This window comes from Tubulanus polymorphus, chromosome 3 (assembly GCF_964204645.1).
Source record: "Tubulanus polymorphus chromosome 3, tnTubPoly1.2, whole genome shotgun sequence".
Lineage (NCBI taxonomy): Eukaryota > Metazoa > Nemertea > Palaeonemertea > Tubulaniformes > Tubulanidae > Tubulanus > Tubulanus polymorphus.
The window spans coordinates 9,060,382-9,073,222 of NC_134027.1; the positions used below are offsets into that span (position 1 = coordinate 9,060,382).

Below are 12,841 nucleotides of genomic sequence, written 5' to 3' on the forward strand. Positions count from 1 at the left end.
AGCGGAAAATGTTCTTTTGGTCCAATAAATTTCCAGTTAACTAGATGTTCTTTATTTTTCTGCAAGGTTTCAGATGTTGAAGCCGAGATGAGACTGCTGCTGAAAGAAAACAAAGAGAACAAACAACAAATGGAGAATCGAGTTAAATTAATGAGTAACGCATTGACGGAATTGCAACAGGGATTATTGTGATATACATTTAAAACATATGGATAATAGACAGCATTTATAAAGCTAGAGTATTTAAATGAACTGCTTTCCGTCAATATTTTGACTTCACAACTGTGGAACTGGGTTATCTATTTGAAGATGTTAGAAAATGTTAAGTGTCGAATTTCCTTGACACTTAAGTATCTAAGTGGTTGGGGAATAAGTTAGTGAAATGCTATGTGTAATATACGTTATACACAAAATTATTCCCAAACCACTATGCATGAATGCGAATGCCATAAAGGCGATATTTTGATTGAAAAGCTTCAAATCATCTCCATAGTCATTATCAACTGTAATTATTTTATCTTAAGTCACAACATCGGCCAAGTGATAACGAAATTTTATATCTTTTTGTATGTAATGCATTTGCTGGAAGCTGGTCTTCGAGTGTTAGTACGTATTTCAATGAATGATATGATTTTGAGAAATAAAAAGAATAAGTGTTCATAATTGAAATTTTTATTGATTGATCGTATTCGTGAAATTGTGGATTTCTTCGGAAGGAAAAAATGATTTGCCATCATGGTTTGTGGTCTTCCACTACACATCCCATTCGTCTAATGATTTTTCAGTTTCCAATTTTTGCCAATGGTGCCAAAAACTACATACAAAACTGGCGTTTGTCTGACTAGACCATAAGGTGCTGCCCCTATCCTCATCGTACGCGGATTTTCCATACACTAACATGAATCTTACTCTGGCAATTAAGGACAGCAATTGCCAGAGTCGGGTTCATATTAGTGTATGAAAAGTCCGCCAACGATGAGTATAGGGGCAGCACCTATGTGTCCACTGTTAAACGCGCAATCGACATTCCACATTTCTAACACAGAGTCAACCATTTTCATTTGAAGTTAACTTCTTCTTTCAGTTAAGTTCCCCAGTTTCGGAATGAATATGATAAAGATGCAAATTCAAAAGATGGCTAAACATCTTCTCCATAGTCATTATCTATTGTAATTATCAAATCTTAAGTTACAACATCTAAACACAAGTAATAATGAAATTTTATATCTTTTTGTATGTAATGCATTTGCTGGAAGCTGGTCTTCGAGTATATACATATATCTGTATTGTTAGTATGTATTTCAACGAATCATATGATTTTGAGAAATAAAAAGAATAAATGTCCATAATTGAATTTTTTATTGATTGATCGTACTCTTGAAATTATGGATTTTTTCAGAGGGCAAAAGTGACTTTGTTATCATAGTCTTTCACTACACATCCCATTTGTCTAATGATGATTTTACAGTTTCCAATTTTTACCGATGGTGCCAAAAACTTGACATACAAAACTGCTGTTTGTCTCACTAGACCATCAGGTGCTGCCACTATGCTCATCGTATGCGGATTTTCCATACACTAACATGAATCTTACTCTGGCAATCAAGGACAGCAATTGCCAGAGTCAGCTTCATATTAGTGTATGAAAAGTCCGCCAACGATGACTTTAGGGGCAGCACCTATCAGTCCACTGTTAAGCGCGCAATCGTAATTAACGAACATTTCACATTTCAAACACAGCTCAACGTTGAAGTTTGAAGTTAACTATCTTCTAGTTAAGTTCCCCAGTTTATTAGAATGAATAACATATAGACACTAATTGAAAAGATGGCTAAAACATCCAGGGCCGGTTTTATTGACTGGTATTAACTTTAACTCGGGGGTTAACTTGAAAATGAATTGAGTTAGCCCCCGGGTTAAAGTTGATCAAACCGGCCCCAGCTAAATAACTTTTGAACAACTCTTTGGGCCATATTTTGTCGTACGCGAGCAAATGCACGACGAAAAAAAGATGTATTTACCAGTTTTATCCTTCTACGACGTCAGGAAGTCACAGAGGAATTGCATGCTCCCTAATTACATGCCATTTTGAAAAAAATTAAGAGATTCCCACGAGCTCGCTGTGCGTGATATAATTACAGAACTGCACTGCTAGCATATAAATTTTGTAGTTGCATGGCCGAGTTCTCGGACGGTTAGTAGCAACCAGGGCCTTCCTTCTTTGGAATCTGATGTCTTTAATGCAAAATAAATTACCTTCGTGGGAATCAAGTATTGCCTTGAATAGAATACTAGCTCAAGGAAACATTTTCGGACTTAATTCTATTTTCCGTTTTATATAGAGAATCCCACACTAATTCAACGTGAAAGATGAAGTCCGAAAAGTTTCCTTAAAGCTAATGATTTAATGACGTTTCGTCGATAACCTAAAAGTCATCTTCAGGAATGACTTTTAGGACTTAATTTTTTCTCGTTATATTAGTGTGGTATTCTCTCTATATGTCGTCACGGACATGGTGTTTCAGTAATGGTTATCATTTTCCGTTATTATTGTGGGATTTTCTTTAAATCAAGTACTGAGACTAAGCCGTCTGGTAAAAAGACATAAAACATAGTTCTTATTCAAGCGAACAAATTTAGTCTGAAAATGAATGGCAGACATTTTTGGTTTTTGGGTTCGAAATCTTGATTTAAGATTTAACATCGATGATAATGAAAAAGATTATTATATTTTCTAATGTGTCTACGTTTAACATTCCTGAGATGCGTAATTCAAAAGAACTCGGTATACGCACGGTATGTAATAACTCAAATATGTACGTAAATTGCTTAGATCACGGGACATCCCCGGGGATCAGCCATAGATATTTATCCCTAATCTGGATTACCCAGACATGATACCATTCATTTTTTCCATACAAAAACAAAAAAAAATAAAAAACCTATGCTTATTATATATCAAATGTAATCTACCAGAGATCACATTGGCATTCGCAAAATTCTTTATGATCCCAGATGGATTTCGTCTGTGATTTCGTATGCTCTCCTGGCATAAGAATTGAGTGGTATAATCCCACGTATTGAATTGAGCATTGTTCTTGTTTTTACGCATTTATTTCTGTTGCAGGCGTTGTTACTATAACTCAAGGACTGACGTATTGTTATTACAAACATACAACAACGACGCACGCCATCTGTTCTGTTGAGCACAATATTAAGTGACCATCGAGCACATTTATCAAATTTATCTTGGGGGATTATTCAATTAAAATCGATTCGAAAATGTGGTATTTTATTGCAGCGCTCTCTACTACGTAAGTTTCCTACGGAGTGGCGGTTTCGCCCACGCCAGCTGTTGTATAGGCCAACTCGTCTGCAATTCAGAGGCGTTCATTCAGTCGTCTGTCATTCGTAGCTAGAGTACATGTACATAAAAGGCTTTTCTATCTGCGAAAGGGCGTATTATTTTTCAATTATTTCATACGGCAATTAAATCCTGTTGATGATGGGAGACACTACGAACAACGTTGAATCAGCAGAAGTGAACAGTCCACCGGCTATTTCGCCTCTCGGAACTCCTTACGCAGACCTGCCCCATTTCGTCAATGAAGATGGGGAATATATATTTACGAAATGCTGGGAACCGTCCGGACCACCAAGGTTAATACGTATAGGCAATGATCGGTTATGTGTGTTTTCTTTTTCAATTTCTCGCTTAGTTTCTTTTAAATAGCTACATATATATTTGATTTTTGTTTTCAAGAGCATTGATCTACATCGGTCATGGAGGCGGAGAACATTGTGCGAGATATGAAGAGTTGGCATCGATATTAGTAAACGAAGGTTACTACGTATTCTCTAACGACCAAGGTGAGTTTCCGTATCCTCCAAGCTATTGAAAGATAGATTGAAAGAACCTATCCGACGCAGAACGTTTTCCCAATTAGAGTCGTTGTAACTTCTGGAAGACTTTATTTAGTATTTAATACTTCATGGGCGAAGGCGAGGGGGGGTTTTGTAAACTTTACACTTTGGTGTACAAGGAGGGGGGTTGTTTGAATATTCAAGGGGAGGGATGATTACCAACAGGACCTCTTTTATGGATAATAATGTAGGCTACCGTATCTGTGCTCTATACTGACAAGTGCATTACACGACTTCGTGCATTTAACTTCGAATTAGAGAAGAAATTTTGCAATTTTGTGTGGAAATCTTTTATGGACGCCCATTAAAATACACTGTATGGATATATGTCTATATTTAAACAATCCTGAAACAATAATCTATATGACATCTCATTCTATGCTACAGGGATCGTACGTTGTACATTTTGAATAGTTCCTTTAAACTATGCTGTTGAATTATGAATAAATTCTGACTCGAATTGGTGCGGATCCAAAGTATCAACGTATAATTAGGCTAAGCTTATTTCGGCGCCGTTTACGCAGCTGCGTTGATTTTACGTGTTTGTGGTGAATTCATTCGTATGCCACTTGTTAGAATATATATTAAACGTTTGAATATATATTATTCAACGTTTGAATATATGTATGTTTTATGAAGATTTTTGTTGGCATCTCCCCAAAATGTCGAGGAAAATCTATCTTCACACTGATTATACCATAATGGTTTTGATAATGGTTATTAGTGAAAAAACAAAAAATTCGGATTTTTAGAAATAAATTTTGATCTCTAAGATGGGTTAGTACCCTGTTATTTAATTGATTGGTAGATTTCGTTTGATTTGATTTGATTGTCATCCCTTACGAACCCACCACAACAACCGGGAACGAAACAGGGTAACGTTTCGATGTTTAAACTTTTCGGCTTCGTGATCATGGGACAAATATTAAACTTTCCAGAAATCCTCTCGGTGTACAGTATGAGTTGCTCTTCAGGATACGCGTAGCCCTATGCATAGCACGTAACTATAACACGGATCATGCATCAATAAAATTGATCAATCTTATTTTTTTGGTTTCAGACCGATTCTATTAACAATCGAGTATCAATTGCTTTGCGAGCATTGTATAGGCATAAAAATACATGCTATCATGATCTACGACCGTTACAGGCGGTCGTACCATAAACCGCAGGCGAGTGCGCGATTTTTACCGCGTTCACAGATGGTCCCCTTATCGATTAAGCACGTAATCAAAATAATAATCTTCATTAAGGCAGATTCAGATTCCAGGGTTTCGTCATTGGTTTTGCATAAATTCCGTACAAATTTCAATGCCTAGACTTGTTAATGTCAGTTAGCACTAATCCATTGACGCGATAGCACGGAGACAATTTGAGCCTGGTCAAATTGGCGCGGATCAAGCCCGAGTCAAATTTATTGAAAAAATAGCCAAATTTAAAGAGAGCGGGCTCACACATAAACCAATCACTCCATTAACAATACCTAAACAAATCGAAGCGAGTCATTTCCGGAACCTGTAGCAATTCACACGCAATGATTTGACCCGTGCCAAAATTTGAACAGCTGTTCCGAGCCTAACTTGGGCCAGGCCAAAAATGCTCGTGTAATCGCGGCTTATATTGGCAAACTCATATATTTGCGCGTATTTAACCAAGGTTCATGGGAAATGTGAATAATGTTTTGCAAAATGTTAAATATGTATAAAATCGGAAAAATACTCTCATTGCATAGGGATAGGTCTCGGCTTTCAGTTAAATCGTCGGACAAGCTTTCTGATATAATTAGTGAACTTTTCGGTCAAGGAGGGCACAAAATGGCTAATGATATAAAGAATATTCCCCCGACTATAGCTCATAATTATTTGAATGAACTTTGAAGTCTGTTCTAGGGGTAATTATGGACGGTTTTTTTTTATGTACATTGACTAGACCGTGAACATTCGTGTATCAGCACGGCTCTAGATTCGTAAGTTCAAGTTTAAGACTAGCTATACGACATAAACAGCTGTCACACCTATAGAAACAATGGTATCCTTCCCGTCACAATAGCATTTTGTAACTGATATGAATATTGTAGACGTTTGAATAAGGTTTCGTTGATTGTACCGCCGTATGATTTTATTCATTGCCTTGCAACATACACGCCGATAAGCTTGGTAAACACCACCACATTCAGCAGGTTTGGTGGGTTTGTAAGGGACACCAAATCGAAACGAATCAAACGTAATCTACCCATCAAATTGATAACGGGGTCAATTCCTACTTTAAGATCGACACCAACACCTTTCTGCGCTTTCGTATTTTTTCGTTCGGTATTCAGTTTACGGCAAGCCATCATAGTCAGTCAGTCAATCGCAAGCCGTCGCGTAGGTCCGAAGCGAAGGGGTTCGGGGGTACCGAGTGAACCCCCTAAAACGTTCCATTCTAAAAGCCAGTGTAAAAAATTTTAGTCAAGATTTTACGAAATTTTGGTATAAATTTCATGCTTTCATAATCTAAAATCCGAAATTACTCGTTTTTGTGCAAACCGTCGCTGCTGTAACCCAATCGCCGTGAGGCTAATGGATCTAGGAAGCTAATCGCGGAAATCAGTGAGACAGAAATGCTATCAATGCTAATTCATTTCAGTTGGTCATGGTCAAAGTAGCGGGGAGCGGATGCATATCGAAGAATTTACCGTCTACGTACGAGACACTAAAAAGTATATCGAAAGCGTCAAAGAACGCTTTCCCGATGTAGACGATCTTTTTATTATCGGATTCTCCCTGGTAGGATCTGCTAGAAGAGGATTTTTTGATATTAATTCGCCGCATCAGGAAGCCTTGTCAATTTTCGTAAATTTCATATTACTTACAGGGCGCTTCAATAGCTATCAGATTGGCCATAGAAAACAAATACATGTTTCGGGGATTGGTCACTCTAGCACCTGCTCTCATAGCTCACAATGAATTTGCTTCGGCTTGGAAGGTACATAGTGAACCGTGTCTAATCTGCCGATAATTTTCTTTTTGAAATGTTCATGAAATCGATCACTACACATGAAAATGTAAAATAAGATGTAAAATTCCATTTATGAAACCAATTACAGATGAAGGTTGTACAAGTTCTGGCGAAGGTGATGCCCAAAATGCAAGGGGAAGATTTGAAGAGTACGGTATTGTCGAGAGATTTGGATCGGGTAAGCCAGCCATCGTTAATCAGCCTAATCTTGATATGACCGATGAACCTGAGAATTTCTTTTTTCATTATCAAGGTGGAAGCTTACAACAAAGATCCGTTGAACTGGCATGGTGGTTTGAGAACAAAGTAAGCCGCATTTGATACGCGTTTCCCGTAGTAGAGGGTATCAGTAAAACTTATTCGCTTCGGGCCTGATTCGTACCAATTTGGCCAAATCGTCTCCATTTGACCGCGGCTTATGTTAAACTTTAGTACATCAGTACATGATTCTTCTGTTTTCATTCGTCGTTTCAGGTGGAGTCTTGAACTGATGGAGAACAAAAACTACTTGGAAAACAATATGAAGAAGTTGGAAGTGCCCATTCTGCTGTTACACGGTGAACGGGACGTTGTGTGTGACGTAGCCGGTTCGAAAATGATCGCCGAAAAGTCAGTGAGCAATGACAAAACTTTGAAGGTACATGCTTAAGATGCTTACATTGCATCGAATCTTGATAGTTATAAAGCAACGCAAACAATAAGTAACTTCCGAAATTTTCATTTCATTGTAGTATCTATATGTGTGTAAAGTTATAATGTCTAGCATATTTTGTTTCTCATTTATGCTGACCTCAACCCTGTACATTAATTTTCTTTAAAATCGTGATCAAGCTAACAATAACAGACCCGGCAGCTATAGAAATGAACTGATTACAAATTTTATCAAGTTTACAAAATTACCCGACCGATTGGTAGAAACAAGGTATCATTTTTAGCCGAATTGCTCACAAATACTTTTATTTTTGATTCAGACCTATCCGGGTTGTTACCACCAACTACTCGATGAACCGGCTCAAGACCGAGGCAAAGTTATAAAGGACATAATCGACTGGATTAACGAAAGAAACTGAGAGCAATATTTCAAAGCCGGATTTTCTTTATTATGTATAAGGCCTATCGATTTAACTGTTACATTTATTATTAAGTTTGATTCCCTTCAAAATGTACAAATATATATCTATTTTATACAGCATGTATAAATATATTTCATTCGTTTTTATAAGGAGATTTATTTCGACCGAATGTGAATTCGAAGCAAGTGATCAGTATAAAAATCAAATGGTTTCCCCAGAACATTCAAGGGACCCCACCCTCACAGTGCGCCGTGAGGGCCACCAATGGAACAAACAATAGCCGCGATCACACATAGAGGAGTTTGCCCTCGATAAGGCCCGAGTCAAATTTGGCCCGTGCCTAATTAGAGAGCGCGTTTACACGCAAATCGCCCACTTGATTCTAGACAATGCTTAAACAAAGCGAAGTGAGCGACTTCCGGAACCAGTTGCAATTCAAACGCATTAATTTGACCCGTGCTAAATAAAATTTTTCCCGGGACTGGTTCGTTTTGGGTCGGGCCAAATTTGGCCAGGGCCCATTTGGCACCATGTGAACAGTTGTTCCGGGCCAAATTTGCCACGAGCCAAATCGATCGCGGCTATCAAGAAGGCTATAGGAATCGTGAGTCGGTGCCACTTCGCTATGAACGCTCGTTGAAATTCCATGAAGCGAATTTTTTTTTCGGATAAAAGTTTTTCTTGTGAACGATCGCAAACGCTCAACATTTTCACGACATAAACAAGAAGTTTGTCGAAATTACGTTTGGCTGACTATAGATTTAACGAAACGATTGACAAAGTTTAGTATATCTTGCAAGGGCAAGCAGTCTACGGCTACAGTCTTTCCGTTATCCACTGTCGAACGTCATTCATTACAACTATTCTGTCATCGCCTGGTTCTGAGTGTAATTCGTGAAAGTAACCGGGATAAACCTGAAATAAATAGATAATCGTATAGATTTTACGAAGTCCGAATCTAAGCAAAATTATGCTTTAGGCTAAACAAATGGATATACCGGTATACCTCCTAACTGCGGGCTTAAAAGTTGACCCGGACTGCTGCCTATCTACCCTGTACAATACTATTTAAATCATGATCAATCTTTCCACAACAGACCCGGCAGATATAGAAATGAAATGATTACAAATTTTATTGCGGTTTACAAAAATGACCCGGCCGATGAGGAGAAACAACGTATGATTTCTTAAGCCTCATATACTTCTGAACAAACGCACGGGATATTGAATGAGTGAAAAACATCGAAGGAATGGATGGCCATGAGAGCCTTTAGACTAGATTTACCTTCAACTGTTTATCGGGCGAGTTTGATTTATCGTAAATGAGTTGCGCACCGGAAACGTCGCATATTTTGTCTGCATCTCCGTTCAACACGAGCAACGGAAAGTCTATCATATTAGCATTATCCAAAACAAAATCGATACTGTCTAGAATGCACGTTGTCCATCTGCAAAAAATTAACAGAAAATCTTATGAGCAGAATGAAAATACAGTGGAACCCCGTTATAACGACCTCGGATATAAGGATCTATCGGTTATTAAAAACCTAGAATTTCACCCGAAATACGACAATACTATAGATATAACGAACTATCGGTCAAAATGAACAGATTCTCTGGTGCCTTGAAGTTTGTCTTAACGAGGTTCCACTTAAGATTTTCTTGTATCGGAAAATCAGAAAAAGTTTTTCGGAAACAAGATAGGGTACACTATACGCAGCTAACTAAACATATGCGAAAGGAAACAATACACAACAAACGTTAGGCTTACTTGGCTTTGACTCCACCACTCCAGTTCAATTTGTCACTAGCACCCTTATTTAGCTATAAAGAAACGTCTCAAAGGTAAAGCGAAAATATACATTGCATAAACCTTTCTTAATTCGGCTTCTAGAGACAACATACCTACTTGGAGAAATGCTTGCCAATCTGATAAATTCAATATTCAACATCTCCCGCCTAAAGCGTTAAGTTAAAACTAACATTTTCCTTGATAGAGGAATAATGAGATGACTGCAGCCAATTACGTGAAAATGGACTGATTGAAATGCCTATCTGATTACAGATCCCTTCCCAAAGTTATATCCACTTCAAATTTCAATGAAAAGTAGCCAGCCATTTAGAAGCTAGGCCTTGCATTGGAAATAAGGCCAAAATGACATTTTTGGGCACATAAAATGTCACACGACAGCGATTTTGTGATCGATTGAGTCAATTTTTCTAATGTAGTGGGATATATTAACAAATGGAACATCAAAATAATAAATCGAAGCGTCTTAAAAATTATCCTAGAAAACATGAAAATTTGTGAAACGTGCTGATTTCGGCGATCCACAAAGGCTACCGGACGGCTGTCTTGTTGATTCTAGTCGAGTCAGTATGACCAATTTTTGGCTACCGTGTAGGGTACGATGTAAACCAAATATCAAGACAATACATTGTTAAATTCTTCGAAATTTTTCAAAATAACCGGATTCCTTTTACGGTCGAACAAACGGACTAAAGGTGTACGCATTAGCTCGCTTGGACATAGGTCCCAATAGTGGGCTAAAACGATATCACGAACGTTTTAGCTAATGATGATAGAGGATATTATTCATCGGAGAACCTTCATTGGATACGATACAAATAATCTTCATATATTTCATTTATCATTGTACAAATTAATGCCGTGATAATTGAAATTCTCACCACTTCTTCATCTCTGGTCATCAATGTTCCATCAACAGTCGCTATTTCCAGCTGCGGAACCAGCCACGATACCGCTTTAGCCAAAAATACCTAAAACGCCACATACACGAATCTTATTGTTAACCCGATAAACCCAAATCGACAAGGATCTTTCTCGAAATCGTATACCTTCGTTCGTGGAAGAAAGTCTGTACCAATTATGATTGCAGGACTGGACAGTATAACTCCGTCAAATATATCTTTGTACATCATCGCAGTTCGCAATGATATGAGACCTCCCTTTGCAAATGAAAATCAAGAGCAAAACGAGATAATTTGTTGCAACTTGTTTTATAAGTGCTTTAGAATCTGACTATCTGTGAGGGTTTTCATAAAACAAACATATAATATAGTAATTACGGATTTGTTTATTTACTTGGTAGAGACGAATTTCTTCAATTTCTATGAACGTACCATTGAGTGACCATAAGTGAATACTGGTAGGCTCGGATATTTTTCTTTCATTTCTGTTACGTGTTGTTTGACATCTCGACAATACGTCACAAAATGGTCAATGTGCACACGATCTCCACTGCTCTGTCCATGCCCGACTAAAAATCAGTGTCATAGGGGACGTAGTTAATTTGTTAGTTACATGGATTGCGATTCGGGTCACACTTAACTTTTATTGATTTTAAAGAACGTATCATTTTGATTGTTGGTAAAACGGACGTTTTGGGCTTAGGTGTTTGATTGTCGCGATGGTAGTACTGGGGCCGTGTATCGAGTACATTCTAGCCCTAAATATATTCAATTCTATTGAAGGAAAGTCGAACTCCGGATTAGAATGCTTACTGTGATCGTGAGCAAAAACGAGATAACCATCTTTTAGAAATTCCTGTGATACGAACGTGTCATAGATGTAAGCGCCAGAATGTTCGCCGAAGCCGTGACAAAGAAATATCAGCGCCCTGTGGAAAAAACCTGCTTATCAATGATAGATGGGACATGGTATTCTGAGGACCTGAAACACTATGTGCCCACAATCTAATATGAACGCCCATACCGCCAGATATTAATCTATGTTTTGCAGCACATTCTATATACGCTTTTTTATCAAATGCGTCATTCACATGACGGCTAAATTTATCAAAATGTTCTATATCTTGATAACATAGAATTTCTGTTTTCACCTATTGTCACTATAAAAAAACGAAAGACATGATACAATTTCAGTATTTTTCAGCTATGTAATTTGACAACGTATTTATCAATCTAAAGATGACACATTGTACTTGCTTCGGTTCAGTGTTAGGTCTCCATATACGACAGAAAAGTTCCTGTCCATCGGCATTCCTCATGGTAGACATTTTATTCTAAGCGCTAATTACAGTACTGCAGTATAGCTCAGAATTAGGTTCAACAGTGCGTTATTGTGTGCTATATATAGATGTATATATGTGTGTGGTTATATATTCACAATGTTTGTCTCTAGCGAAATAAAGTCAGCTAAAAACATAAAATAACGCCTGACCCTGTTATGCGATTGAGATTGCCACAAAGCAAGTCAACTTACTACGGCATAGTGTCCTACTAACGAGGAAAAATTATCAAATTTTAAAAAGAAAGAAATGTCCTTTGCGTCCTGGTCACTATTTTCATCGATTTACCGGGTTCAAGGATGCCTCTTTTTATGAGTCACCCAATCTCCGGGTTAGATCTTAGGAAACCCTAGTTTATATCCTATAGACCGCAGAATCGATATCGATCGACCGGGTTCGATCCTCTCGCCGGAATCTCCGCATCCTCTGATTCAGCATTGAATTCTTTATTCATCAATCCAAACTCGAATAAGGAAAATGCTTAGAATAGAATTACGTTATCTTTATCTCGACAGAAATTTCTGTACAAGCGACAACTATTTTGCCCTAAGAACAATTTCAAGAAACTTTGTTTGATTTATCTAAGAAAAGAATTGTTTTCTCAAATTATCCAAGGATTTATTTTTCAAAAAATATTCAATTATGGCTATAAATTACGCATTCTCGACTGCAACATAATCATCAATTGTTTTAGATTATATAGGCACTGGAGTAAAATGAAATAGGCTACCCTTTAGACGTTAGATCCCATGAAAGTACGGTTAAAAACAGTTATTCAAATTGTTTGTTTGT

General features: G+C 37.6%; 3 protein-coding genes across 3 annotated transcripts in view; 2 read left to right on the forward strand and 1 right to left on the reverse strand.

The window, feature by feature from the left end:
* The window catches only part of LOC141901713 (leucine-rich repeat and coiled-coil domain-containing protein 1-like), a 92,958-nt gene extending 92,316 nt beyond the window's left edge, over positions 1-642 (forward strand). The window contains exon 26 of the mRNA XM_074789137.1: positions 67-642. Coding sequence (XP_074645238.1) covers positions 67-192 — 126 coding nt within the window. The 3' untranslated portion in view covers positions 193-642. The remainder of the gene's footprint in view (positions 1-66) is intronic.
* A 2,777-nt stretch (positions 643-3,419) lies between these two features.
* On the forward strand, positions 3,420-8,015 carry LOC141901816 (monoglyceride lipase-like). The gene is made up of 8 exons (XM_074789306.1): positions 3,420-3,660; positions 3,764-3,870; positions 6,553-6,692; positions 6,781-6,891; positions 7,013-7,102; positions 7,178-7,230; positions 7,399-7,561; positions 7,896-8,015. The coding sequence occupies exons 1-8, from the start codon at positions 3,503-3,505 to the stop codon at positions 7,992-7,994; spliced, it is 921 nt and encodes a 306-aa protein (XP_074645407.1). The 5' UTR covers positions 3,420-3,502; the 3' UTR covers positions 7,995-8,015.
* LOC141901817 (monoglyceride lipase-like) lies at positions 7,666-12,143 on the reverse strand. Its single transcript, XM_074789307.1, has 8 exons — positions 11,967-12,143; positions 11,523-11,638; positions 11,142-11,278; positions 10,857-10,967; positions 10,689-10,778; positions 9,769-9,821; positions 9,283-9,445; positions 7,666-8,912 (listed from the first exon to the last, which is right to left on the reverse strand). Exons 1-8 carry the CDS (start codon positions 12,035-12,037, stop codon positions 8,814-8,816), a joined length of 840 nt encoding a protein of 279 aa, XP_074645408.1. The 5' UTR covers positions 12,038-12,143; the 3' UTR covers positions 7,666-8,813.
* Positions 12,144-12,841: the final 698 nt, after the last annotated feature.

Excerpts from the sequence above, each read along its gene's own strand:
- LOC141901816 (XM_074789306.1), top strand. The coding sequence starts at position 3,503 with ATGATGGGAGACACTACGAACAACGTTGAATCAGCAGAAGTGAACAGT. Across the intron at positions 6,693-6,780 it reads TTATTATCGGATTCTCCCTG|GGCGCTTCAATAGCTATCAG; the intron begins GTAGGATCTGCT and ends TATTACTTACAG. Across the intron at positions 7,562-7,895 it reads GCAATGACAAAACTTTGAAG|ACCTATCCGGGTTGTTACCA; the intron begins GTACATGCTTAA and ends TTTTTGATTCAG.
- LOC141901817 (XM_074789307.1), bottom strand. The coding sequence starts at position 12,037 with ATGTCTACCATGAGGAATGCCGATGGACAGGAACTTTTCTGTCGTATA. Across the intron at positions 11,279-11,522 it reads CGTTTTTGCTCACGATCACA|TCGGGCATGGACAGAGCAGT; the intron begins GTAAGCATTCTA and ends ACTGATTTTTAG. Across the intron at positions 8,913-9,282 it reads CGCCCGATAAACAGTTGAAG|GTTTATCCCGGTTACTTTCA; the intron begins GTAAATCTAGTC and ends TATTTATTTCAG.